The sequence below is a fragment of the Macaca fascicularis genome, chromosome 18 (genome assembly GCF_037993035.2).
Source record: "Macaca fascicularis isolate 582-1 chromosome 18, T2T-MFA8v1.1".
NCBI classification, from domain to species: Eukaryota; Metazoa; Chordata; class Mammalia; order Primates; family Cercopithecidae; genus Macaca; species Macaca fascicularis.
In genome coordinates, this window is record NC_088392.1 from 1,368,849 (window position 1) to 1,395,025 (window position 26,177).

The 26,177-nt window shown below is 54.2% G+C and overlaps 1 protein-coding gene across 1 annotated transcript in view; it reads left to right on the plus strand.

Annotated features, from left to right (window-relative positions):
- The window catches only part of LOC107128047 (uncharacterized), a 95,050-nt gene extending 69,509 nt beyond the window's left edge, over positions 1-25,541 (plus strand). The window contains exon 3 of the mRNA XM_065533590.2: positions 25,045-25,541. Coding sequence (XP_065389662.1) covers positions 25,045-25,401 — 357 coding nt within the window. The 3' untranslated portion in view covers positions 25,402-25,541. The remainder of the gene's footprint in view (positions 1-25,044) is intronic.
- The last annotated feature ends 636 nt before the right edge of the window (positions 25,542-26,177 follow it).

Sequence of the window (26,177 nt, forward strand, 5' to 3'; positions counted from 1 at the left end):
TGTCCCAGGGCTGCTCCCAACAGCTCTATTTGGACCTCCCCTCCCCAGAGCCCAGCCCCAGCCTCACTAATTCTGTAAGATTTGTTTTTGAGGAAATTTACCATAAATGTATAGATCTTAAAAAATCATGCCAGGGCTGTGGTATTCTTGGCAATAGCCAGTCTGGTGTCCATTTCTGTTGGAGAAGATGAAAGATGAGATTCCAGGTGTTCCTTCGGATTTAGGCCATCCCGTTCCGTCTGCCACTCGGGAGAGTTCAATAGACCTAATATTTTTGTCTGAAAGACTTGGGGAGTTTCTCCTCTGCCACGCGTTCCTCCTGAGGGAGCCCCTCGTTCTGGGAGGTGGCTTCAGACGGCCGTGGCAGCAGCTGGTTCCCGAGGGACGGGGCCCATTGGGGCCCCCTGAGGCTCCTCTGATGGCAGTGGCAGGGGGCAGGCGGGACCTGGGCAGACGGACCTTTCCAGAAAGACCAACCAGGCCAGACAGGCAGAGCTCCTGCGCGGTGGTGAGGCCGGCTCTGCGCCCAGCTCCCGGTGCTGCCACACTTGGCTCCTGAGGGCTAACGATGTCTTCAATCGTACAAAGGTCTCTGATTCACTCCGTAAATCCTATGCTGACACACTGCCTCTTGGCATCTTATTTTGTTTACTTAGAACCGACTTTGAGGTGAGGAATGCTTGCATGTTGCTGGGTGTTTAGAGGAAGATTAATAGATTATTTGTAACTCCTGTAATGAAAACATTACGCAGGCACAACGATGGGCTCAGTCCCGCTCATTTTCCGCTGCTAATTGCCACAGCATACAGGCTGTATTATGAAATGAAATGCCATCTATAACCTCCCACATTTATTAAAATATAATTGCTTTAATGAAATTCTTTTGGAATCAGACGTAGTTCAAACAACACATTGCCTTCATGAGGTGATTTTCTGGCCAATTATGGATGTGACCACGGAGTCTCTCGCTTTCAATCAGATGGTTTTTCCTTGTAAATGTGTTGAAGAGGACGTTTCAGGGGCTGCTCTGGGCTCTGGCTGGGCTATTTGAACCTTCCACTTTGACCTTAGAAATGCTTCAGTCATTTTTTTTTTTTTTTTTTTTTTTTGAGACGGAGTCTCACTCTGTCGCCCAGGCTGGAGTGCAGTGGCCGGATCTCAGCTCATTGCAAGCTCCGCCTCCCGGGTTCACGCCATTCTCCGGCCTCAGCCTCCCGAGTAGCTGGGACTACAGGCGCCCGCCACCTCGCCCGGCTAGTTTTTTGTATTTCTTAATAGAGACGGGGTTTCACCGTGTTAGCCAGGATGGTTTCGATCTCCTGACCTCGTGATCCGCCCGTCTCGGCCTCCCAAAGTGCTGGGATTACAGGCTTGAGCCACCGCGCCCGGCCGCTTCAGTCATTTTAAAGTGCAGAAAATACACCCCCAGCTCTGTGGTCATCCCGGGAGGTGGGTCATGGTGCACATCCCGACACCTTCCCGGGCCTGTCTGCCGCGAGCCCCCGCCTCCAGGTGCGCTGGTTTATGACGGGGGCAGGGGCGAGGGCGGGGGCGGGGGGCGAGCACTTGCCTGTCTTACAAGTGGGGCTTTTAAGGAAAATTAATGAAGAAACAGACCGTCTAGCTGGAGAGTCTTTAAAAATCGTCCTTTCACCTGGAATCTGTCTCGTCCTCTCAGCCTGAAGCGTCACTTTCCTCACTGGTAAAGAGGGCTCCCCGGACAGTGTGGAAGGCACTGCTCGTGTTCCCGTGGTCTGCCTCAGTGCCCTGCTGTCCCTTTTCTTTCTGGAACAGAGTCGTTTGTGCTTTGCGGTGGCGTTCTCAGCTGTGAAAAGTCTGATTTAAATGATTTGGCAAATGAGTGCTTCTCCATTCATGCCACCATTCTGCTCCCTTGGTGGTGGGCACGGGCTGCGGCTCACACCTGCAGCAGCAGGAGCAACGGACTTCACCCGTCCACGCGTCCAGTGCCATTCCCAGTCCTGAGACCTACGAAACCCGCTGGACAAGGTACAGCTCTGGTTCTCAAAGGCCCCTGGTGCCTGTGGGAGGTTGGGGTGTGGCTGGAAGGCGGCTGCCAGTTGCCAGCGTCCCACACCCTGTGCCTTCCCGCAGCTCTCGCCCAGCATGGTGGGAAGTGGCTCCAGCAACCACTCCAGTCCAAGCTCAGAGCCAGAGGTGGCGGGAGTGGCTTCTCAGCCGAGTTGGATGGGGAAGCCTGTGGCTGCCGAGATCACAGCCATGGTGTCATCCCAAACCACACCTCCTGCGGTCCAGGCAGCCCAGGGAGTGAGGCACTGGAGCAGAGCCTGGCACTGGAGCTGGGCCTGGAGCTGGGCCAGTTGCTGGAGCTGGGTCAGGGGCTGGAACTGGGCCTGGAGCTGGGTCAGGGGCTGGAGCTGGGTCTGGAGCTGGGCCAGGCGCTGGAGCTCGGCCAGTTGTTGAAGCTGGGTCAGGTGCTGGAGCTGGGTCAGGTACTGGAGCTGGGTCAGGCGCTGGAGCTGGGCCTGGAGCTGGGTCAGGCGCTGGGGCCGGGTCTGGAGCTGGGCCAGGCGCTGGAGCTCGGCCAGTTGCTGAAGCTGGGTCAGGTGCTGGAGCTGGGCCTGGAGCTGGGTCAGGCGCTGGCACCAGGTCAGGCACTGGAGATGGGCCTGGAGCTGGGTCAGGCGCTGGAGCCGGGCCTGGAGCTGGAGCTTGGCCAGTTGCTGAAGCTGGGTCAGGTGCTGGAGCTGGGTCAGGCGCTGGAGCTGGGTCAGGTGCTGGAGCCGGGCCTGGAGCTGGGTCAGGCGCTGGAGTTGGGTCAGGCACTGGAGCTGGGTCAGGTGCTGGAGCTGGGCCTGGAGCTGGGTCAGGCGCTGGAGCTGGGTCAGGCGCTGGAGCTGGGCCTGGAGCTGGGTCAGGCGCTGGAGTTGGGTCAGGCACTGGAGCTGGGTCAGGCACTGGAGCTGGGTCAGGCGCTGGAGCTGGGTCAGGTGCTGGAGCTGGGCTTGGAGCTGGGTCAGGTGCTGGAGCTGGGCCAGGTGCTGGAGCCGGGTCAGATGCTGGAGCCGGGCCTGGAGCTGGAGCCGGGTCAGGCGCTGGAGCTGGGCCTGGAGCTGGGGCAGGTGCTGGAGCTGGGCCTGGAGCTGGGTCAGGTGCTGGAGCTGGGTCAGGTGCTGGAGCTAGGCCTGGAGCTGGAGCTTGGCCAGTTGCTGGAGCTTGGTCAGGTGCTGGAGTGGAGCCAGGTGACCTCCCATCGATGTCACCCTCAGACCAAACCCATGACGCAGGTTTCAATCCCAGCTGACACTTAGGTTCTGGGTGATCCTAGACATTGCTTGTGCCTCTTTTTTTTTTTTTTTTTTTTTTTTTTTATGTTTGATTTTTCTTAAAAGACTGCTTTTCAGAGCAGTTTTACAGTCACAGAAACATGGAGAAGAAAGTCCAGAGAGTTGGCCATATGCCTCCCGCCCCCACACAGGCACAGCCTCTCCCACCACCAACCTCCGGGGCTGGAGATGTGCATTTGTGCCGGGCGATGAACCCGCGCGGACGCATCACGATGGTCGAGATCCCGGAGCTCACTGCAGGGCTCCCTCCTGGGGCCGCTCACTCCGTGGGTTTGGACGAATGTGTGATTGTAGGCGTCTGCCCTGTGGTGTCCCACGGAGCAGTTTTGCTGCTAAACATCCTCTGTGCTCTGCCCATTTGTCCTTCTCTCACCAAGCCCCTGGCCACCTGTCATCGTTCTACTGTCTCCGCAGTTTTGCCTTTCCCAGAATGTCATCTAGTTGGACTCACGTGGTGTGTAGCCTTTTCAGACTGGCTCTGTTCCCTTAGTGCTGTGGATTCAAGCTGCTTCCCTGTCTTTTCATGCCTTGATGGTTCCTTTTCTGTTTTAGCGCTGATACTCCACTGCCCAGAAGTGCCCAGTTTATCCATTCACCAACTGAAGGGCATCTTGGTCGCGTCCCAGTTTGGGCAAGTGAAAGGAAGCCACTGCGAACCTGTGTGTGCAGGTTTCCGTGTGGACGAGGGAGTTCGGCCCTTTTGGGCAGGTACCAAGGTGTGTGCACGCTGGGTCGCAGGGTCAGAGCCCATGCTGAGATTTGTAAGCAGCTCCCAAACTGTCTTCCAAAGTGGCCGTGCTAGCTGCATCCTCTCCGGCAGTGGAGGAACGTTCCTGTAGCACCACATCGTTGCCAGCCCTTGATGCTACCCGTGTCTGCAGGCCGGCTGTTCTAACAGGCACGTGAAGGGGTCTCCTCGTTTTAACTTGTATTTCCCTGATGACTGACTGGGGCATCTTCTCATATGTGTATCTGCCATCTTCTGAGGGGTCTGCGAAGGTCTTTGACCCACTTTTAAACTGGGCTTTTCTTATTATTGACTTTTAAGCGTTCTTTGTATTTTTCCCTTTACCAAATACTGATTTTTTTTTGGTAAATATTTTCTCCCAGTCTGTGTCTTCTCTTCTCATACTCTTGACGCTGTTCTTTTGCAGAGCAAAAATATTTTAATTTTAAGAAAGTCCAGCTTACCAATTCTTTCACAAGGCAAATTTTTGGTATTGCTCATCTAGATTTCTTCCTATATTGTTTTCTAGGAATTGTATAGTTTTGTGTTTTATGTTTAAGTCTGTGACTCATTTTGAGTTAATTTGTGTGAAAGGTGTAAGGTCTGAGTCTAGACTCATGATTTGTATGTGGGTGCTCAGTTGTTCCAGCACCGTTTTTTGAAAAGCCCATCTTTCTCTACTGTATTGCCTTTGCTCCTTTGTCAAATACCAGTTGACTATATCTATGTGGATATAGATATCTATGTGGATATCTAAGATCTCTATTTTGTTCCATTGATTTATTTGTCTATTCCTTTGCCAATATCACCCTTTCTTTGTAGTGAGTTGTGCTGGCTACTCTGGGTCTCTTGCCTCTCCACATAAACTTTAAAATCAGCTTGTCAATATCCACAAAATAATTTGCTGAAATTTTGACTAGATAACATTGAATCTATAGATCAAATTGGGAAGAATGAACATCTTGACAATGTTGAATCTTCTATCCACGAACATGAGAGAAGAGCTGAGAGAGGACACCCTCACCTCTTGAGCTGTGTGAACCTGGGAGGCAGAGGCTGCAGCGAGCCTTGCAGTGTCCTCAGGGAGGGAGGTCTCTCTCCTTGCCTTGTTCCTGATTTCTATTTCTTTCTTCTTGTTTCATTTTGTTGATCAGAGTTTTGTAGTTTTCCTTATATGGAACATGTACATAGTTTATTAGATTTATACCTAAGTATTTCATTTGAGGGGACTAATATAATTGTATTATGTTTTTAATTTCAAATTCCTCGTTCATTGCTAGTATATACAAAAGCAACTGACTTTTGTATGTTAATCTTGTACCCTGCAAACTTGCTATAATTGCTTATTAGTTCTAGGAGGGTTTTCTTTGTTGTTTTCTTGGTCAATTCTTTTGGATTTTCTACATAGATCATCATGTTGCCTGTGAACAGTTTTATTTCTTCCCTTCCATTCAGTATACTTTTTATTTGCCTTTTTTGTCTTATTGCATTAGTTAGGACTTCGGGTATGATATTGAAAAGAGGTGACAGAGGACATCCTTGCCTTGATCCTGATCTTGGTAGGAAAGCTTTGAGTTTCTCACCATTATTATTGTAGATGTTCTGTGGCAAGTTGAAGAAGTTCTCCTATATTCCTAGTTCACTGAGTTTTTATCATGAATGGCTACTGGATTTTGTCAAGTGATTTTTCTGCATCTCTTGATGTGATAATGCAATTTTTCTTCCCTAGCATGTTGACGTGATGGATTACATTATTGATTTCCAAATGCTGAACCAGATTTGCACACCTGGGGTAAGTCCCATGTGGTCTTGGTGTATAATTCTCTGTCTATATTATGGAATTCAATTTGATTATATTTGGCTGAGGATTTTTGCATCTATGTTCATGAGATATATTGGTCTGTGGTTTTCTTATCTTCATCTGGTTTTGGTAGTAGGGTGATGCTGGCCTCATAGAATGAGTTTGGAAATATTTTCTCAGCTTGTATCTTCTGAAAGAGGTTGTAGAGAATTGGCATAATTTATTCCTCACATGTTAGGCAAAATTCACTGTAAACCCATCTAGATTTGATGTTTTCTGATTTGGAAACTTGTTAATTAATTAATTGATTAATTTTGAGACAGTCTCACTCTGCTGCCCAGGCTGAAGTGCAGTAGTATGATCTCAGTTCACTGCAGCCTCTGCCTCCCATGTTCAGGCAATTCTCCTGCCTCAGCCTCCCAAGTCACTGGGATTACAGACGTGTGCCAACATATCCGGCTAATTTGGGGGGGATTTTTAGTAGGGACGTTGTTTCCCCATGCTGGCTAGGCTAGTCTTGAACTTCTGGCCTCAAGTGATCCTCCCGCCTTGGCTTCCCAAAGTGCTAGAATTACAGGCGTGAGCCACCATGCCTGGCCTGGAAAGTTGTTAGTTATTTATTCAATTTCTTCAATAGATATGGGTCTATTTAGATTGGCTAGTTCTTCTTGTGTGAGTTTTGACAGACTGTGTCTTTCAAGGAGTTGGTCCATTTCATCTAGGTTACAAATGGGCATAGAGTTTTTCATATTTCTCCCTTATTATCCTTTTCCTGTCCACAGGATCCATAGTGTTGTCCCCTCTTTCACTCTGATATTCATTTGTGTCTTCTCTCTCACTTTCTTAGCCTAGCTAGAGGCATATCAATTTTCTTTGTCTTTTCAGATAACTAGCTTTTGGTATCATTGCTTTTCTCTATTGATTTTCTGCCTTCAATTTTATTGATTTCTGCTGTAATTTGTGTTATGTCTTTTCTTCTGCTTACTTTGGATTCAATTTGCTCTTCTTTTTCTAGTCTCCTAAGATGGATGCTTAGGTAATTGGTTTTAGATCTTTCTTCTTTTCTAACATATATACATGCTATAAATTTCCCTCTAAGTACTGCTTTTGTTGCATCCCATAAATTTTGATAAGTTGTGTTTTCATTTTCATTTAGTTCAAAATATTTTTAAATTTCCCTTGGTATTTCTTCTTTGTCTCATGTGTTATGTAGAAATGTGTTGTTTAGTCTCTATGTATTTTGTGATTTTTTAGTTACCTTTCTGTTAACTGGTTTTTAGTTTAACTGCATTGTGGTCTGAGAGCAGACATTGCCTGATTTCTATTTGCTATGGTTTGCCTCTGTCTCCCCACCCAAATCTCAGCTGAAATTTGTAATCTCCACAATTGGAGATGAGATTTGGGTGGGGACACAGAGCCAAACCATATCAAACAGAAATCAGGCAATGTCTGCTCTCACCCAGGGGAGGGACCTGCTGAGAGGTGATTGGATCATGGGAGTAGTTTCCCCCATGCTGTTCTCACGATAGTGAGTTCTCACGAGATCTGATGGTTTAAAGGGTGTCACTTCCTCCTTCACTCTCTCTCTCTCCTGTCACCACATAAGACATGCCTTGCTTCCCCTTTGCCTTCCACCATGGTTGTAAGTTTCCTGAGGCCTTTCCCAGCTATGTAGAACTGTGAGTCAATTAAACCTCTTTTCTTTATAAATTACCCAGTCTCAGATAGTTCTTTTACAGCATTGTGAAAGTGGACTAATACACAATTCTTTTACATTTGTTAAGGTATGATTTATAACCCAGATGTGATCTATCTTGGTGAATGTTCCAGGTGAGCTCAAGAAGGTTGCTATTCTGCTGTTGGATGAAATAGTCTATAGATGTCAATTATATTCATTTGGTTGATGGTGTTGAGTTTGACTTTATCCTTAGTGATTTTTTCTTTTTTTTGCCTACTGGATCTATCCATTTCTGATAAACACTGAAGTTTCCAACTCTAATAGTAGATTAATCTATTTCTCCTTGTATTTCTATCCGTTTTGCCTTAAGTAGTTTGATGTTCTGTTGGCAGTCACACCCACTTTCAGGATTGTTATCTTTTTGGAGAATTGACCCTTTTATCATTATTGAATGCTCTGCTTCATCCCTGACCCTCTCCTCACTCTGAAGGTACTGTCTGAAATTAATATAGCTACTCCCACTTTCTTAGTGTTAGCAGGGTATAAATTTCTCTATTCAGTTACTTTTAATCTACATGTACTTATATTTAAAGTGGGTTTCTTATAGACAATATATAGTTTGGTCTTGTTTCCTGGACAGTCTATCTTTTAACTTGTGCATCTTCAGTATTCACATTCAAGGTAATTATGGATACAGTTGGGTTAATATCTACCATGTCTGTTACCATTTTCTATTTGTTGCCCATGTTCTCTGTTCCTATTTTTGTCTTCTTTTTCTGTCATTTGTGGTTTTGAGTATTTTATATGATTACATTTTCACTCCTTTATTAGCATATCAATTATACTTTTTAACTTTTTTTAATGGTTGCCCTAAAGTTTATAACATACATGAACAACGAATCCAGGCCCATTTTCAAATAATACAACACCACTTCATGGATAGTGTGACACCTTCTCATAACAAAATCACTTTAATTTTTTCCTCCCATCCTTTGTGTCATTGCTGCAATTGATTTCACTTGCATATCAGCATACCTAGGTATGCATGCATATATACATGTTAGCATACATACTTAACATATGTAAGCACACATGACCAGATGCATTGTTGCTGTTATTACTTTGGACAAACTTACCTATTAGACCAGTGGAGAATCAGAACAAAGTGTTTTTATCTTACTTTGCTTTTTCCTTCTCCAATATTCTTCCTGTCTTTGGAGCTGAGTAGTATTCTCTTTCTCTCTAAAGAGCTTCCTTTCGCATTTCTCACAGGGCAGGTTTACTGGCAACTGATGCCCTTCAGTTTTGTTTTTCTGAGGAAGTCTTTTTTTTCTCCTTCACTTTAAAGGATAATTTCACAGGGTACAGAATTCCAGATTGGGGTCTGTTTTTTCCTTTCTCAACACTTTAAATATTTCATTTCATTCTCTTCCTGCTTGTGTGGTTTCCGAGCAGTCAAATGAAATGTCTGTCTTTGCTCCTCTGCAGTCAAGGCATCTGCATCCTCAGTTTGTCACTCATTCATTCACTTCTACCCCAAGTTCCTCCGCAACTGCTCTTGGAGAACAGAGGGGACATCACCTGGTTCTTGCCTGCAGAAGCTGCAAGTTCAACAGCAAAGGGGACCCACTGCATGAGAATGAGGGGGGCTGCAAGGTGGGGGGCTCAGGCGGCCCCCCACCCCGAGGGACTTCTAGGCAAGGCTCTCATGCATGGAACGCAGGCCAGCTGGAGGGCAGGGCCAGGCACGCGCCCCAGCTGCTCCTCAGCCTCCACAGCGTGGCTTCCCCTCCCAAACAGAGCAGCTCTGAGTAACAGTGAGTGACAATGATCACAGTGGCGAGCATGAGGTCAAAGCCCCTCGGGCGGGCGCTGCGCTCCTGTCGGACTCACATGGGTCAGCATTTGGGTAACCCCTGCCTGCACCACCACAGGGTTCTTAGGACAATGGGAGGAGCCTGTGTGAGTGTGGGAAAGGCAGCTACAGGTCCCGCGCTGAGAAGGTCCTGCGCTAAGAAGGTCCCACGCCTAGAAGCCAGTGCCTCTGGTCTGGCTCAGGCCCTGTCTGCACAGTAAGTCTAGCTGGCATCCCATAGGAAGAAAGGGCGTCCCCCGGGCGTGCTCCAGAAGCAGCTACATGTCTGTCGGGCTGAAGCAGAGGCTGCATCTCAGGGAGCTCTCTGGATGCCCCTGCCCCTGCCACGGCTCAGAAACAGCAGCTGTGGACCCACCTCCCTCCTGCTTCTCTGGCCAGAGCCCGTCACAGTGGTGGCATAGGCCATCTCTGGATTTTCTGCTGCAGTCAGACAGAGTCCACATCAGGACTCGAATGTTCCCTGCAGCACAAGGAGGTGAGAGAGGTGGGTTCGAGTCCTGCTCCTGCATGGGTGTGGGTGGTGTCTGGATGTGGAAGCCAGGGCCTGGGAGCCTGCACCCCTCACCAGCAAGGTGGGCCGATGCTGCATCCAGGTCCCCAGTTCTGCCCCCACTGCCCAGGTCCCCAGGCATGCACAGAGTCCTGGACTTTCACTCCCCTGGGCAGTCAGTGGGAGAGAAGCCTGGGGCCTGCAGTCACCGTGCCCTGAGGTTTCTGCCCAGGAATCATCGTGCCACTCGTCCTCCCTTCAGACTTCAGGAAACTGAGGCAGGGGAGGCTGAAGTTGCTGGAGGTCGTGTGCTAAGGAGCTGTCGAGCCACCTTTGTGTACCTCCCCCGCAGGGCCCCAGGAGGGCTTCGAGGCCAGGGAACCCACTGTGTGGCAGGGCGCTCTGGGATCTGGTGCCGGGGCCCCGGGAGGAAGAGGGAACCCACGGACTGCTCCTGGCTCCCCCACTCCCGGGGAAATGCAGGGAAGCCGAAGCCCTGGCCGTCCCCTCTCCTGGTTCGCAGAGGGCCCTCGGGCACGATGAAGAGTGAGACATGGAGGATGGGGAGGGCAGCGGGGACAGGCAGAAGGAAGCAGCCCCACCCCTCGATACCAGGAGCACTCCCTACCGTGACCGTGACAGCCACAGATGCCTCCAGACATGACCACGTGTCCCCAGGGGACTGAACCACTGGGCAGAGCACGTCCAGGCTTTCAGGGATCCCCTGAGGTGGCTGCCTCCTCAGGCGTCTCCCCACCCTTCCCCATCTCCCTTCTCCCTCCCTCCCTGGAAACGTCTGCTTCAAACCTGTGAGAAATGACTGCGGGCGGCTGTAAAAATCAAAACCCTCCCCTCAGGCCCAGAGGAAAAATGAGCCACTTCCATTTCTTGGCGCTTTTGCCCGTGAGCCTTGGACGAGCTTCCCGAGGCCTGGCCTCCGCCCAAGCAGCCGGTCCCTCCCAGGGGCCTCCCCGACGGGCTTCCTCGTTCTAAATGGAGTTGGAGGCGCCGCAGCAGACCCGGCGACGGGGCGAGGATTTTCAGAGCGGGCGCTACCTGCTGACAGGAGGGATAGTGTTTTCTCCGATTTTGCCGGAACAGCAGTGTTGTAAAGGTTGCTACAGAAACACCTCGGGTGAGCGTCGAGTCCAAAATAGAGTGTCTAGACAAACTCCTACTGTCTGACCTTTGATGTGTTTCCTGATCCACCCGATCTTGCCAAGCAAATTGGTGACTAAGCAGCAATTCCCTTTACACTCTGTCATAAAGGCCTGACGAGGCCCAGGCGCTGTGATACATTTCAGTCTGGCTGCGGCGGCCGCTCCACCCGCACGGCTCCCACGTGGCTTCCCAGCGCGATGTGTGCCTGGGTCGCCATGAACTAATTTCAAGGCCGAGTCCAAAAGCCACAAGGCTGCCGGAAAACAGAACTCACTTTCAGCCAGCAGGGCCCCAGAGTCGACATAAAAAGTGAAGAGGGAGGCTGGAGGCGGCTCTGGCGAAAACAAAATAGAAGTCGGGGACGGGACGGCCCCAGTGGTCTCTCCCCAAGCAGGGGCTGGGAGGGGGGGTGGGTGGCCGTTTTGCTAAATGAATAGAATGGGCTGCTTGGTGAGGCTGAGTCCCTCTTCACAGCCTGAGTCCTTCCTCCTCTGTCTCCCCTGCAATGCTCTGTCCTGAGCCTCTCAGAGTCACCTGCGTGAAGGGGCTCAGATGCAAGGAGAGTTGCGCTCTGCTCTAAACAAGTGCAGTGGGGACCCTGGTGTGATGGAACGGGGCGGCTTCCTTTTGCCCTGAGCCCGAGGCTCTGGGTTTTGGGCACTTGGGCTGGGCACGCTGCAGGTGGGACAGGGCTGAGGCTGCACCGGGCAGGGGCGTGGAGCTGCGGAGTGGGCACTTTGAGGGACTGAGTGTGGCGGTGAGGGAAGCGGTACAGGTGAGGCAGAGTGGGGCACGGGCGTCCTGAGGTTCGTGGGGGGCATGGCCAAGCATCTGGCTTCTGTGCCACTGGTGGCCGGGCTCTTTCCACAGAAGGCAAAGCTCACTGTAATTGAGGTTGCTTCCCCAGGGACAAACCTCTGGTCCTAAAATGGAAGGCAGTGGGGAGAGAAGACTTGTTTTACTGGAAAAGAGGCAACTTTGCCAGAACCACGCTGGTGCCACAAAGTGAGGAATACCTGTCTCTCCACACTGGTGCCAGCTGGCCCATTGCTGTAGCTTAACTGTCCAAAAAAGGAAAAAGAGACACTTCACCAGATGCTGTAACTCTTGGACCAGAGAGCGAGGCGAAGGCCTCACTCTAAACCTCTGTGCAGCTGCGCACTCGGCCCGGCCGGCAGTCCCGCCGAGCAGAGTGGAAAGTGAGCTGGTACCAGTGCTTGTGGCAGGGCAAGCCTCGTGTGTGCTGCGTCTTGAAGGGGGCGGCTTTGCGGCTTAGCGTGTCGGTTTTCTACACATACCAGAAACGCAGGGTTTCCAGAGTCCTCTGACCAGAGGCGGGTGAGACGGTGGCTGTTCAGAAGACACAGAGAAGTCCGCACGTGTCTCTGAATTTCTCATCAACTGCCCCTGGCTGGTGCCGAAGCTCCCTCGAAGGCAAAGAGCTTCAGGCGGGCGATGCCCGTTGGCCCCTGGCAGGCCTGCCAGCCTCCAGGCTGAGAGCAGCGTTCCAGCATCCGAGCAGCCGGGCCCAGGTCCAGCCACCGCAGCCCCCGACTCAGTGGTGTGGGGAAACTTGGCTCCGCGGAGCCACAGCACAGCCTGGAGACACGGAGGGTGTCCCTGTGGTGGCACCTGGGAGATGCCACTGAGCCGCTGCCTGCAGCCATGACTCAGCCCAGCAGTCCAAGTGCCAGGCGGAGAGCGACTCCCATCTACGGGGCGCCCACTGGGTGGGCAGGAGTGAGGCAGGCGAGGGGGAAGCTCCTGCCCGCATCTCCTGGTCTCTGTAGCCTGTGCTGCTGGGTGCAGGGGGCAGTCCAGGGACTGAGCAGGACTGTGCCACGGTGAAGAAAATCCACCTCCACCAGGGTTTGACTCCTGCTCGGTGCTGAGTCTGTCTTGGTTGGTTTCCTCATTGGACGGTGGGGAAAACGATAGCCCCTCCCGTGGATGTGTGTCTGCGCTAATGATCAGTGGGGACAGAGCCTCCGTGGGGGGCTGCTGGGTGCAGGATGCTGGGTGTGTGAGGGCGTGGGGCAAGGGGTGTGCGGGGCAGGGGGTTGCAGGAGCGTGTGGGTTGCGATGGTGCTGGGTGCAGCCCTGCTTGGGGCCCTGACACACATGGCAGAACCTCCACAGGGGGCCGCTGACCACCCCCAGGTCTCCACTACCACAACCTGGCGTTGGGGACTGGCCAAGGCCCGCAGGGGCCAGGGCAGCAGGGAGCCCGTCACAGCAGTGAAGGATGCCAAGGGCCCCGTAGTCCCGTGCCAGGACCCTGGCCTTGGCTCCTGCAGCCTGCCCCACCAGTGCTTCCTGGGGGGCACTGCAAAGTCCCCCCAGCATCGTGGGAGGGAGGCATGCCCCCAGCACGGTCTGTGCAGGAGGAGGACTTAACCCCACCTGAGGACTGGGATGTCCATTACCACCTCAATCCCGAGCCGTGGCGTTTCTGCCTGCTTTAAACCAGGACCCGTGGAGGAACGCACCTGCTTCCCTGGCTTCGGTACGGCTGCACTTGTGGTGTTGGGAGGACATGGACGTGCTGTACTGCACCTCTAAAAGAAAGTGTCACAGCTCTGCATGCCTTTTTCCATCCTACAATTGTCATATGTGTTTCACAAAATGAGTTATTTGAAAGAAACTGATGTCCAAAATACAGAACTTCTTTTGGAAGCTTTGAAGAATCTTGGACTCCAAGGGGCTCCTCTTTTGAAAGCCATTCCCTTCTCTGGCCACGAGGGCTGGGAGGGGCGTGCTAGGCCTGCACGGAGCCTGGGTGTGGTGTAGGAGTCCCTGAGGGAGTGCTGGAGCCAGGCAAGCTGGGCTCCTACCAGGAACCCGAACCCCGCCAGAGGGGGCCAGGCTCAGAGCAGAGGACACAGGCAGGGAGGCACCCCCAGGGCTTGGCACAGCAACCAGAGTCCAGGGTGTCCACAGTGTGGGACTGTGGTGTCCTTGGCATCCTTCACTGCTGTGACAGGGGCTCCCTGCTGCCCTGGCACCTGCGGGCCTTGGCCAGGGTGCAGTGGTGCAGAGTGGGGATGAGGGTATGGGGTACAAGGGTATGGGGTGCAGGAGTGTGGGGTGTGGGAGTGTGCAGGGGCACAGCAGGTGCGGGGGTTATGGAGTGTGGGGCGGGGGCTGCTGGGTGCAGGATGCTGGGTGTGTGGGGCATGGGGTGTGCGGGGCGGGGGTTGCAGGAGCGTGTGGGATGCAATGGTGCTGGGTGCATGGAGCAGGGTTGTGCAGGGTGGGGGGGTTTAGGGGAGGTGTGGGGTGCAGGGGCGCCTCCAGCCCCGGACCTGCCGGGGTTGCACTGGTTCTGCTGCTGGTGGGTGACCCACCTGCTGCTGTACGCAAGTTGCTGAAAGTTTTGGCGCCTGGTTTTCTTACCTGAGAAATGGGGCTGATCGTCCTGACTGATCGTCCTGACCACCCGGTGCACCACTGACCTCTCCGATCCACAAGCTTCGAAAGCATTTTCCTATCGGGTGGGCTTCCCTCCAAGCACAAAGCCCGAGTTTCCTGCCTGGCTGCTGACTCCCACTTGCTGTCTGAGCTTCTGCAGGGGGGCTGGTTACCCCGAGACTCATGTGTCCAGGTGAGCTGGGAGGTGCCACATGGGAGCACATGGGGATGGGGCATGTGGGGGCCAGGGGGACATGGGGGGACATGGGGAGCATGTGGAGGCATGTGACATCACGGGGGGCATGCAGGGGCGCTGTAGTGGAGAGGAGGAGCAAGTGCCTCTTGGAGCAGTGGATACACTGGCCCGGCCCCCAGCACACCCAGTGCCGGCAGGAGTGGCAGGAGAGCAAGCAGCGTGGGTCCTGCTCACGTGGGCGCAAGCCTCCCCGAGCCCTGCAGCTTGGCTCCCGGCCCCTCCTGCCCAGCCGGCCTGCTCCCAGCTGGGGTTTCCCATCTACACAAGCTCTACCTCTCTAGCCCTCAGGCCACCTGGACCCACCACAAGGCGTCGGTCCCTCCAGAGCTCCGAGGTTCAAGGTGCAGCTTGGTTGACCACCACCAGGGAGTGCAGTGTAGACGAGGCCTTTGGGGCTAGGGCCTGAGGGCCATCTCTGCACCAGAAAAGTGTGAACTCCAGAGCAGGGAAAGATGGGAACACGGCGGGGAGCTGTGGATTCAAATGTGGAAGTGTGTGGAAGGAAGTCCCAGCCCCTGAGACCTGAGAGTGGGACCTCATTTGGAAACAGGATCCTGCAGATGTGGTCAAGATAGGCACTGGGGGTGACCCAAGTCCAGGAACAGGCATCCTCCTGAGAGAGACCAACATGGTGCCGTGGGAGGCAGAGGGTAAGGTTGGAGCAGCAGTACAAGCCAGGGAAGCCAAGAGCAGCAGGTGCTGGGACAGGTGGCTAGGAGCCACCAGGAGCACCCGGGGAGCACGTCCTTCCCATGCCCAGGAGCACCGGAGGAGCACGCACGCCCTGCCCGCACCTAGGAGGACCCAGGAGCACCCGGGGGGCACATCCTGCCCACAACAGGAGCACCCGGGGAGCATACCCTCCCCACGCCCTATCGCACTGGGGTTTCAGACTTTGGCCTCCAGGGTTCTGAGAGGATAAGTTGTTAAGTCCCCCACAGCAGTGAAGGATGCCAAGGGCCCCAGAGCCCCATGGAACATTGTGCAACATTGACCTGGCAGCCCCAGGACCATAAGACAATGAGTTAAGCAGAAAAAAGTGGTTCCTGTGGGCTCCAAGGGGATTCCAAGGTGCGTCTGTGGGGCTGGCATCCGTTCTAGAAGGTAGTGTCCTCCCTGAGCTCGGTGCAGGGGCACGGGTTGGGGCTGTGGAGAGCCACGGGGCCGCTCCGTCTGGCTGCATGTGGAGCCTCCGTGTCCTCAGGCTGCACACAGGCAGCCCCTCTGCAGCGCATGTGGCCATGGCTCCTGCAGCTCCCAGAGAGAACGGCTCGGGGCTCGGGCTGGCGGCTGTCATCAAAGGCACCTTTTCATTTTGTTCTTTCTCTCCCAACTCCAGGCCCCTTCGAGGTGATGAAAAACCTGCCAAAATAGCACAGAGCAGCCCCTCCCATGGGGGTTCATAGCATTAATCTCCTGAGAGCCCACACAGGCCATGCCACCGACCCACAGAGGGGAAGCTGAGGCAGGAGCCTAATGACTCGCCCCACGCCTCAGAACGAGGTGTACCAGGGCCATTCCCACTATTAAGTCGACAATCTCTTCGGTTTCTGCTTAATGTTCTCAATTAAGTTTCTCTTAGTAAAGAACATTTGTGGAGAAAATGGGTGGGGTTGACACAGTTCTGCAGTCCACAATGCATCTGAATCCCAGTAAAAACAGGCCAGAGCCTTCTCGGCTCCCAGGGCACAACCAAAATACAGAGGGACAGGAGTGCCCCAGGGAGGAAGGACTGGCGTGGCACCCACACAGCCATCAGGAAGTGTGTGAGCCTGCAAATGTGCACCTGTGTGCATGTGGTGGCATGTAGGTGGCATGTGTGTACGAGCCGAGTGCATATACATGTGAATGGTATGTGTGCACGTGTGAACATATGGATGCCATGTGCATGTGCACCGTGCATGTGAGCATATGTATGCCATGTGTGCATGTGCACTGTGTGTGTGAGCATATGTATGCCATGTGCATGTGTGCACTGTGCATGTGAGCATATGTATGCTGTGTGCACACTGCATGTGAGCATATGTATGCCATGTGCACAAGCATGAGCATATGCTGTATACATGTGCACAAGCATGTGAGCATATGTATGCCATGTGTGCATATGTGCACTGTGCATGTGCGTATATGTATGCCATGTGCACGTGCACTGTGCATGTGAGCATATGTATGCCATGTGCACAAGCATGTGAGCATATGAATGCCGTGTGTGCATGTGCACTGTGCATGTGCGTATATGTATGCCATGTGCATGTGCACTGTGCATGTGAGCATATGTATGCCATGTGCACAAGCATGTGAGCATATGAATGCCGTGTGTGCATGTGCACTGTGCATGTGCGTATATGTATGCCATGTGCACGTGCACTGTGCATGTGAGCATATGTATGCCATGTGCACAAGCATGTGAGCATATGTATGCCGTGTATGCACTGTGCATGTGAGCATATTTGTGTGCATGTGTGCATATGTGCATATGTATGCTGTATGTGCGTGTGCATGTGTATAGTGCACATGTACATGTGTGCCATGTGGGCATGTGTGTGTGCATATGTGTGCCTGTGTGTCAACACCCACGTCTGCACTTGCTACTCGCACTGTGTCTTGAGAGAGAAATCCCTGTGTGCTCACCTTTGGCCTTCATGGAGTGACTCAGCGTCTGGCCCTCATAGGTGCTGTCTCATGGACGGGCTTAAGTTCTGAAGGGCGCTGTCCAGGCAGGAGCAGGTGGAGAAGCGATAGCTACTCACTTCCAAAACTTCCTTGACTGCTCAGGGCTCAGGCCTCCCCATGTAAAGAGGGCCCTCCAGCAGGGCTTCCCTGTGTCCACACAAGCCTGGGGCTCAGGAAGGCCTTGAGGGGCAGGACCAAGCAGGTGAGGGGGGCACAGACCCTCAGTCCATCCCTCGGGGTTGCTGGAGCTCCAGAAGCTCCTCCCTAGACCCCCATCCAAAAGTCAGACCAGCAGAAGTAAAATCAAGCAGACTAAACTTACTCAGACTAACGCGTGGGTGACTAATGGCCTTTTGATAATCCAGACGCATCTGCATTTTCAGACCAGGATCTCGTTTAACCCAAACGGCTCTTTAATCAGCTGCATCCCAAGGGCTTAACAAAGTGGGAACTGCAGCATGTTGGGGGAGGGAGGAGTCAGCCCATGCTTTGGGGCAGCTGGCCCCCCACTGGTCCCCATGGGACACCCCGGATGCCCCCACTATGGCCTACTGTCCATGCCAAGCCCTCCAAGGTGGTGGCCGACACATGGGGGCTCCCGAGGGCTGCCTATGGCGGGGCACTTAGAAATGGGGATGACCGAGACTTCTGCGGAGGGTGTGCAGGCCTCCCTGGGCTGTGAGGGAAAAGCTGTTTGCTGGTGGCTCTGTCCTCTCCGGGAGGCCCTGGGGTGAGGGCAGCAGTGCAGCTCCGGGTGCAGGCCAGGTTCTCCCACTGAGGGAACAGGCAGCGGGCAGTCCCAACCCCCGTCCCCTACCTGACTCACAGCTTCAGTACGTGTGAACACAGGGTGTTGACCCAAGTACCAGGGCCGTCATCTGTGACATGCATGATGTGGCCCCGCTGGAGACACAGGGGTGAGGGGCCAGCACTTGTTCCGGCAACGCCCTTCCTGGGCCCTGGCTCCTGGCAGTGCTGGCTCGGGTGTCGTGTGAGCCTGGAGCCTCTGCAGTGTTTTAGGAGGTTCTGTGTTGAGGCTGCATGACAGCACTTCACATGCAGGGCTCTGTTCAGCCAGGTCAAGGCCCCCTGGGTCCACTAGGACTACCCAGCAGAGAACCGCAGCTGTGCATATAGAGTGGGAGAGGCCGCAGGGCTGCAGCCCCAAGCTCAGACCAAGGAAGGCTCCATCCCTGCTGTCCTCATCGCAGGGTGACATGGGTGGGCAGGCCCCCATCCTAGGACTTTGACTAACAAAATGAAGACAGGCTTTGCACAGCTGGTGGACCCTGTGCAGCACGAGAGCGGCACCCCCAAGATGGGGAGGAATGAGGCTGGGCGTGAGAGGCTCAGCCCTTGAGGGCAGGTCCGGAAGCCGGGTTCCTCGCCACGTGGCATCCGTGCAGCCGCAGCTGCCTGGGATCACGGCACACGCGGCTCTCACGTGTCGTTGCTGAGGAGCAATTCCCTGTTACCTCTGTCTTCTTCTCCTGAACTTCTGACTCTGCTGTTGCCTTCTTGCGGCATCCTCGCAGTTCTACATCATTTCCTCCAGCAGAACTCACTCACCCCCAGGCAGCAACTCTGGGCACCTGTCTCAGGCTGCAGGCACAGGGACCTGTGGCTGCCACACACAGCAGGAGGGCAGGAGGCCCCTGCCCCGACCGTTCACAGTGGCACGTCCAGCTGCAGCAGCGAGAAGCCTGTGAGGCCACAGCTCATCCCTGTGCTGGTACCGCCACACGTGCTCACGTACACATGTGCTCAGGTACATACATGCTCAGGTACACACGTGCGTGTTACTCACAGGCCTGTGTGGGTGGACTCAGGTGTGTGAGCACCCATCCTGAATCGGGACAGAAACGTCATTTGTAGACCATGCATGACCTCAAAATCTTTCCATATTAAATTTTCAAAAATTGGAAACCAAACCAAACCAACAACCAACCCGCTCCTCAGCAACTCTGTGTGCTCCAGTGTGGACAGTTCCCTGGACCACAAGTTTAGTCCTGCAGATCAGACACGATTCCAATAAAATCAGCAGGAGGTAGAACACTTTATAGCCATTTTCTAGACACACGCTGTCTGATGGAAATCTAATGGGAACCACATAAGCAATTTTAAGGTTTCTAATGTCCACGTTAAGAAACAAATAAAAAACAGGGGTCATTAGTTTTTTTTTTTGTTTTTTTTTTTTTGAGACGGAGTCTTGCTCTGTCTCCCAGGCTGGAGTGCAGTGGCGCAATCTTGGCTCACTGCAAGCTCCGCCTCCTGGGTTCACGCCATTCTCCTGCCTCAGCCTCCAGAGTAGCTGGGACTACAGGCGCCCGCCACCACGACTCACTAGTTTTTTGTATTTTTAGTAGAGATGGGGTTTCACTTTGTTAGCCAGGATGGTCTCGATCTCCTGACTTCGTGATCTGCCCGCCTCGGCCTCCCAAAGTGCTGGGATTGCAGGCGTGAGACACTGTGCCGGGCCAATAGGTGTCATCAGTTTTAATATTTTGTTAAACCCAATCTATAAAAAATTTATCATTTAAATCTGTAATCAACGTAAAAAATTAGATATTTCAGGTTCTCTCTTTCATAGGAAGCCTCAGAACCCGACATGCAGTCTTCCCGTGCGCTGCCGGCAGGGGCGCACATTCCCGTGCTCCGTGGCCATGCATGCCTGGGAGACCACCCAGGGGCAGGGGGACGCTGTGTTCTCGACAGGCCACACGGCGAGCGCATGGTGTGGCTGCACGTGGACAGCCCTGGATATGTGGACGGACAGTGAGGATGGAGAGGTTCCTGTTTCTCCGAGTCACACAGCTGGAGGCAGGAGACGCCATTTCTAGCGCTGGCCACGGAGCTGTGCTCACGGTGGCCAGGTCGTGGTGGAGGGTCTCTGACACGAGCATTGCTGATGCCCACTCAAACCCCTGGCCCGTGCACAGGACACAGAGCCACATGGCAACTGTGTTAGGACACTCAGCACCACTGCCTTGGGACAGGAATTACCTGGTAATCACCGGAGATTGTGCTGGGGGTCCAGGGAACCGGAAAGCAGAATGAGAGATTGAGGTGTGGCATTGCTTGCTGCTTGGCAGGCCTTAGGGCCCTGTGAGAGGCCAGGGTGGAGATGGGACCTCAGTCCTGCAGCTGGCAGCTGGGTTCCTCCCACACTCGGGCAATCCTGGAAGCAGAGTCTCCCTGGGCCCCCAGCTAGGAGCGCAGACCTGCAAGGCGCCCACAGCCTGGTGAGAACGGATAAATCTATATTGATTTTAGCGGTTTTGCTGCTGCTATGGGAGTCAAGAGCCAGAGCAGTGCTGCCGGGACAGGCCACCTGGTCTCTCTGTGCCTGTTTCCTAACTCGTAAATGGAGGGACTGCCAGCACCTCATGGGCCACTGGGCAATTACTCACAGCAGTGAGTGCAGGCACCTGGCTGGTTCTCAGCAGTAACGTCCAGTAGAAGGCGGTTGCCAGCCTCAGCACCCCGATGACATCACTGGCCTTTCTCCCACCAGGGCACTGGGCCAGCCTCCCTCTCCGGGTCTCTGGACCCTACAGAATACAGGATGGTGCCCTGTGCAGACCTCAGAGCCTCCAGCGATGCCCAGGTTGCTGTCCCATCAGGGCAGCAGAGGCTGCAAGCCCAGAGCTGCGTCTGGACAGAGTGAACCAGGCACCAGCTGCAGCCCTGCAGCAGGAAGACACCCCTCAGCCCCCACCCCAAGCAAGAGGCACGTGTGGCTTAGTGGGACCTGACTCCAGCCTGACCGGCTCGGGGCCCCAACAATGCCTGTGGCTGCCTGGCCCCTGCGGCGCAGCACGGACGACAGTGCATGGGGAGCAAACCTGGTGTCTGTGAGCGCCCTGGCAAAGTGCTACCTCTCCCTCGTTCCTGGTCCTGCCACAGGGGCCCGAGCTGCGTGGGAGTCTTTTCTGCTTCCCATCGACTCAGTAACTCAGGCTCTCTCGTGAAGTCCCAGCAAGAGAAGGGAGGTGAGGAGTAGGAAGGACATGGGGCCAGTTCATCCAGCTGGTGGCTGTCGTCCCCGAGATCGAAGTCTCAGGGCAGGCCTGGCCCTTCAAGAGACAGTGAGGATGGACCCTGTCACTGCTGGCGCTGGCCCCGCAGCCCAGTCTGGGGAGGGGTCTCTCCTTGACAGGGGAGCTGGACGCTGCTAGGGTGTATGTGAGCCCAGCCACTGCCACCCAGTGAGAGGAAGGCTGGGCTCCCGCAGTGTGGGATTCTGGTGCACACCCCACAGGCCGGCGGTCCCCGAGGTCACGTCTGATTTCCATAGAGCTCTGTCAGCTGCAACTGCTCCCAGGAAGCCCCTGAACCCCTCATGCCAACCCCCGCTCCAGATGCTCCTTTTGAGTGTGGACACCTCGGCAAGTCCAGTGCCCTCGTCTGACCTCAGATGAGTCTGCGTCTCCACAACATACCCAGGGTGAAGCCGAGGGCTTTCTCTTTCCCACCGCACTGTGGTGGTCCCTTCGTCCCTCAGGCCTCGCTAACAGTGGGAAGGGACATCGGGCTGGAGGCAGGAGTGGGTGTTGGCTGTGCCTCAGGACAGTGCAGCCAGCAGGATTCGAGCTTCTGGTCGGGCAGCACCCTCAGAAGCCACCAGGTGGACCCCAGAGGCCAAGTCCAGGGGGTCTCTGTGGGCCACGCTCCCTCTCGGGCAGCAGCTCTTGGAGGGGGCCCCGTGTAAAAGCGGCCTTTGCTGTGCTCACCCCGTGAGACCTGCCGGCCGTCTGGCCTGCGGTGCTGGGATTTGGACATGGGCCCAGGCAGGCCCTCACAAGAGGGCGGCGGGAGCTGCAGCTGGAGCTGCTCAGAGCAGTGGGCTCTTCTCCAAATGGATCCCCTGCCAGCCACTGTCCCAGCACCCGACTGGCTCAGAGCCATCCTCTTGGCCCCATGTGCTCAGCACCGCTGCCTCCCCAAGGCCATGCTGGGGCGCCGGGTATTCTCAGACGTGGAGGCAAGGGGGTGGGAAGGCTCAGGTGAGAAGCCCCGGGAGCCAGCCTGCACATTCGGCCTCTCAGGCACTCATGGTGGTCACTTGGCCTGGACACTCTAGGCCTGGGCTCCTGCTCCATTTCGATGACCTTAGCAGTCAGCTTGGGTGGGCAGGATGCCCGGGGAACCTCGAGAGATTCCATCCATGCCCTGTGTTGGGGGCTGGGCTCCTCCCTGAACTGAGCAGCCCCCTCTCGGGTCACCTCTGCCTCCTGGGCAGCTGGTGGTCGGTGGTGGCCGGACACCCCTCGCCCCTGGGCATACTCACCGGGACAGGGCCTCCTCACAGGCCTGCTGGCTGGAGGTGTCACTGGCTCCCAGCCCTCCCGGCCAGCTTCCAGCTCACCAGAATACCTGGGGCTTAGAGTAATCTCCTTCCCTTCCTCTTGTCAGCTGGCCAAGGCCCATGGAGGTAGCTTTGTTTGGGCGGCCGTCTCATGGAGCTGTGTGAGCACAGCTGTGGAGCGGGCAGAGTCACAGGCTTGGATTTTTCACCCTCTTCTTATTTCAGTTTATACGATGGAATGACTTGCAGCTGCTTCAAAGGGCTCCACCCATAACTCCATGCGCCACATTGTAGTGGGGGAGAGGAGCTGCCAGTGCAGCTGGAGCCAATTAAACCCACCTATGCAGGCGCAGCAGAACCACCAGGCACGCACACTCACAGCAAAAACAGTCTCTTCACAGGCAGGGCAGGGAGGCCCCAGCAGGTCCCATCACCCGGCACAAACCTGAGGTGCAAACCCAGCCTTGTGTTCATGGCCTCCCACCCCAGGGGACGCAGAGCCCACCTTCGGATGGCAGACCTTGCAATGTCTTCTCACCGCCCCCTGCTCCAGTGTCCACACTCTTCGCTTGTTCTTCTCACCGCCCCCTGCTCCAGTGTCCACACTCTTCGCTTGTTCTTCTCACCGCCCCCTGCTCCAGTGTCCACACTCTTCGCTTGTTCTTCTCACCGCCCCCTGCTCCAGTGTCCACACTCTTCGCTTGTTCTTCTCATCGCCCCGTGCTCCAGTGTCCACACTCTTCGCTTGTTCTCCTCACCGCCCCCCTGCTCCAGTGTCCACACTCTTCGCTTGTTCCCTGAAGTTCATCTGAAAGCACTTCCCCTGAGTTATTCCCCAACGACAGGCACTTTCCCTGCTTGAGCCTCCCACAGGGTGCCTGGCCAACCTCCGCTCCCTAAGACAAACCTGGGAGGCGCAGCCAGGCGTGGACGGGGTCTCAGGGCACCGAGGGCATCCTGGCATAGGCACACCAGCACGCAGGCATGGGGCAAAGTTAAACTGGAAAGCCAACCCTCTTTAAGGGAGACAGAGGCCCTGAGGCGGCTGCACTGTACCGGGCTTTGTTCTCCTGGGCATAAAAAGGACTTTAAAAAACTTTTTGCATTTATCATCATCATTTCACCATCACCAAGGTGCCTCGGATGCATAAAAAAGTATTTTTCCAAACTGGAAATCTGAAATAGAAGCACCAATAAAAACAGGTCCCAGATTTATGACTGTATTTTTTCACCCCTCTTTCTTTCTCTCTCTCCATTTTTCTTTCTTCCAGTTAGCTTGGGACTTCTGGAAAAAGAGGACTTGGCAGTGCGGAGTGTGGGGGCCCCTGTGAGCTGTGCCCCCCGACCCCATCTGCCCAGCCCGGCCGCAGCCTCAATTCTCACCCTGGGCGGGCGGCTGGGCGGGTCTGAGGCCCCTGGGACTCATCTGCGTGGTGCAAACAGCTGCTTTGGCAACTGAAATTAAAGATCAACTGGGAAGTAAACACAGAGGATGTAAGACAGGGTGAAAGCTGGTTAAGAACCATATCCTTCTCTTTCTGTGATTTTGCATGCAGTTCCCCAGGTCTTTGCAGAGGTCACCTGGCATGGCCTCCCCTCAATCCCGAACTCTGGGCCCCGCTGTAGCCCAGTTTACCCAGATGTCCTCTGCCCAGAGGCCCCACCTGCACCACGGTCACAATGCACCAGCTGCCCAGAGTGGAAACCATGTCCCCTGGAGTGGTGTGGGCAGCCTGGCAGAGGGGTCAGGGCCACAGCCCCATGGCCGAGCTCTGCACAGGGGCAGCCTTGGAGCAGGTTGCAGAAGAGAAGAGTCCCGTGGAGTCACAGTTTCTGCCTAGGGCCACATAGTCCCATTAGCACCTGGCATCCCCCAGTTGGATCTGAGGTTCAGAGTCTCTCAGGGACCCAGCTTCCGTGGCCCTCCTGGTATCTAGCCGCTGCATCAGAAGGTGGGAGCTCCTGCTCTCTGCTCATGGCAGCAGGGGTGGTTTGCCAACAGGGCTGAGGTGGAAATGGGGTGGGCAATCCCTGGAGGGGCCTCTGCTCCATTTAAAACACTTGAACTTCACAGACACTGAGGACTTCATAATCGTGCTGCATGAACAGCCTGGAATGTAGAGCCCTCCCTGGTGAAAAATTAGAACAGAACCACGTTGCCGACGGTGCTGGTCCTCCAAGTTAAACATCATCTCACATTTGCTTTAGTATTATTTTAAGTGTAAGCAATTAGGTCTGTAATTTCGTTTAATCACTTGCTAGATTTCATTTTTTACATCCCAGCTATTCAGGGGTTAAAACTTTTAACCTGTTCATACTCTTTGAATATTTCAGGACACCCGAGGAGGCAGTGCTGACGGGATCCTGGAGCTTACCTGCTACCAGAGAAGCCAATGTGGAAAGTGTGGAACAGTCCCCACACAGAGTCCTCCTGGGACACACACGGAATGTGCAATGCCAGGTGCCGGTGGCACATGCAGCCCCATCATGGCTCGTGGGAGAAGCAAATGTGGAAAGCATGGAACGGTCCCTGCACAGGGTCCTCCTGGGACACACGTGGAATGTGCAATGCCAGGTGCTGACAGCACACACAGCCCCATCGCGGCTCGTGGGGGGCGCCGCTCCCACCCCAAGGGTACCTGTTCTCCAGGCAGCAGCCCTGGCTTTGGGGAGCTCTGGCCTCTGGGCTGACAGTGTCTGTGTATGGCATGAGGCCCTCGCAGGGGTGGTAAACCCAGCCAGGCTCTGGCCAGTGGGCTGACAGTGTCCATGTGTGGCACGAAGCCCTCGTTGGGGTGGTAAACCCAGCCAGGCGTGTGCACAGATCCTGGCCGCGCAGTTTCCCTTGTTCTTCTTCACTTCACTTCTGTTTGTCCTGTGCACATCAGGCTCTATCACTTTGTTGTTTTATTTTTTTCTATCACTTTGTTATTTTATTTTTATTAAAGTGAAGTATTTTAGATATATTTTATGCTTATAATGACCATAACCACACAGTAGTGTTTTTGGGTGATCCCACCACCCCCTCTGCTCAGTTGGAATATTCTTTAAACTTCCTTTTGGTTTTCACCTTCAATTAAAAAAAAAGTTTCACTGCTTTTCAATGAGTTCTAAGTTATAGGTATTTTCTACTGATGTCCTGCTGGGGAGGGTGACCATTTGGGGTTGTTGGAAATGTCCACCTCCAGGGCTGTTTGTTTCCTTCCCTGGGCCCCTCCTGCGTCGGGCCCAGGTGGAGGTGGACCCCACGCTAGGTGGGCATCAGCTCATCTAGTGGGTGTTCACAGCAGCTGTGGGGATGCCCACAGACAGGGATGGCTCGTCCATCACCTTCCAGCCTCCTCTACTAGATGTGACAAGAGAAATTCTTTGATCTTTTTAAACATTTACTTCTTAATCACATGAGTAATAGCTAAATACATGTGGGATATTCTGAAGCAGATCTCAGGCTTCGTGTCATCTCATCC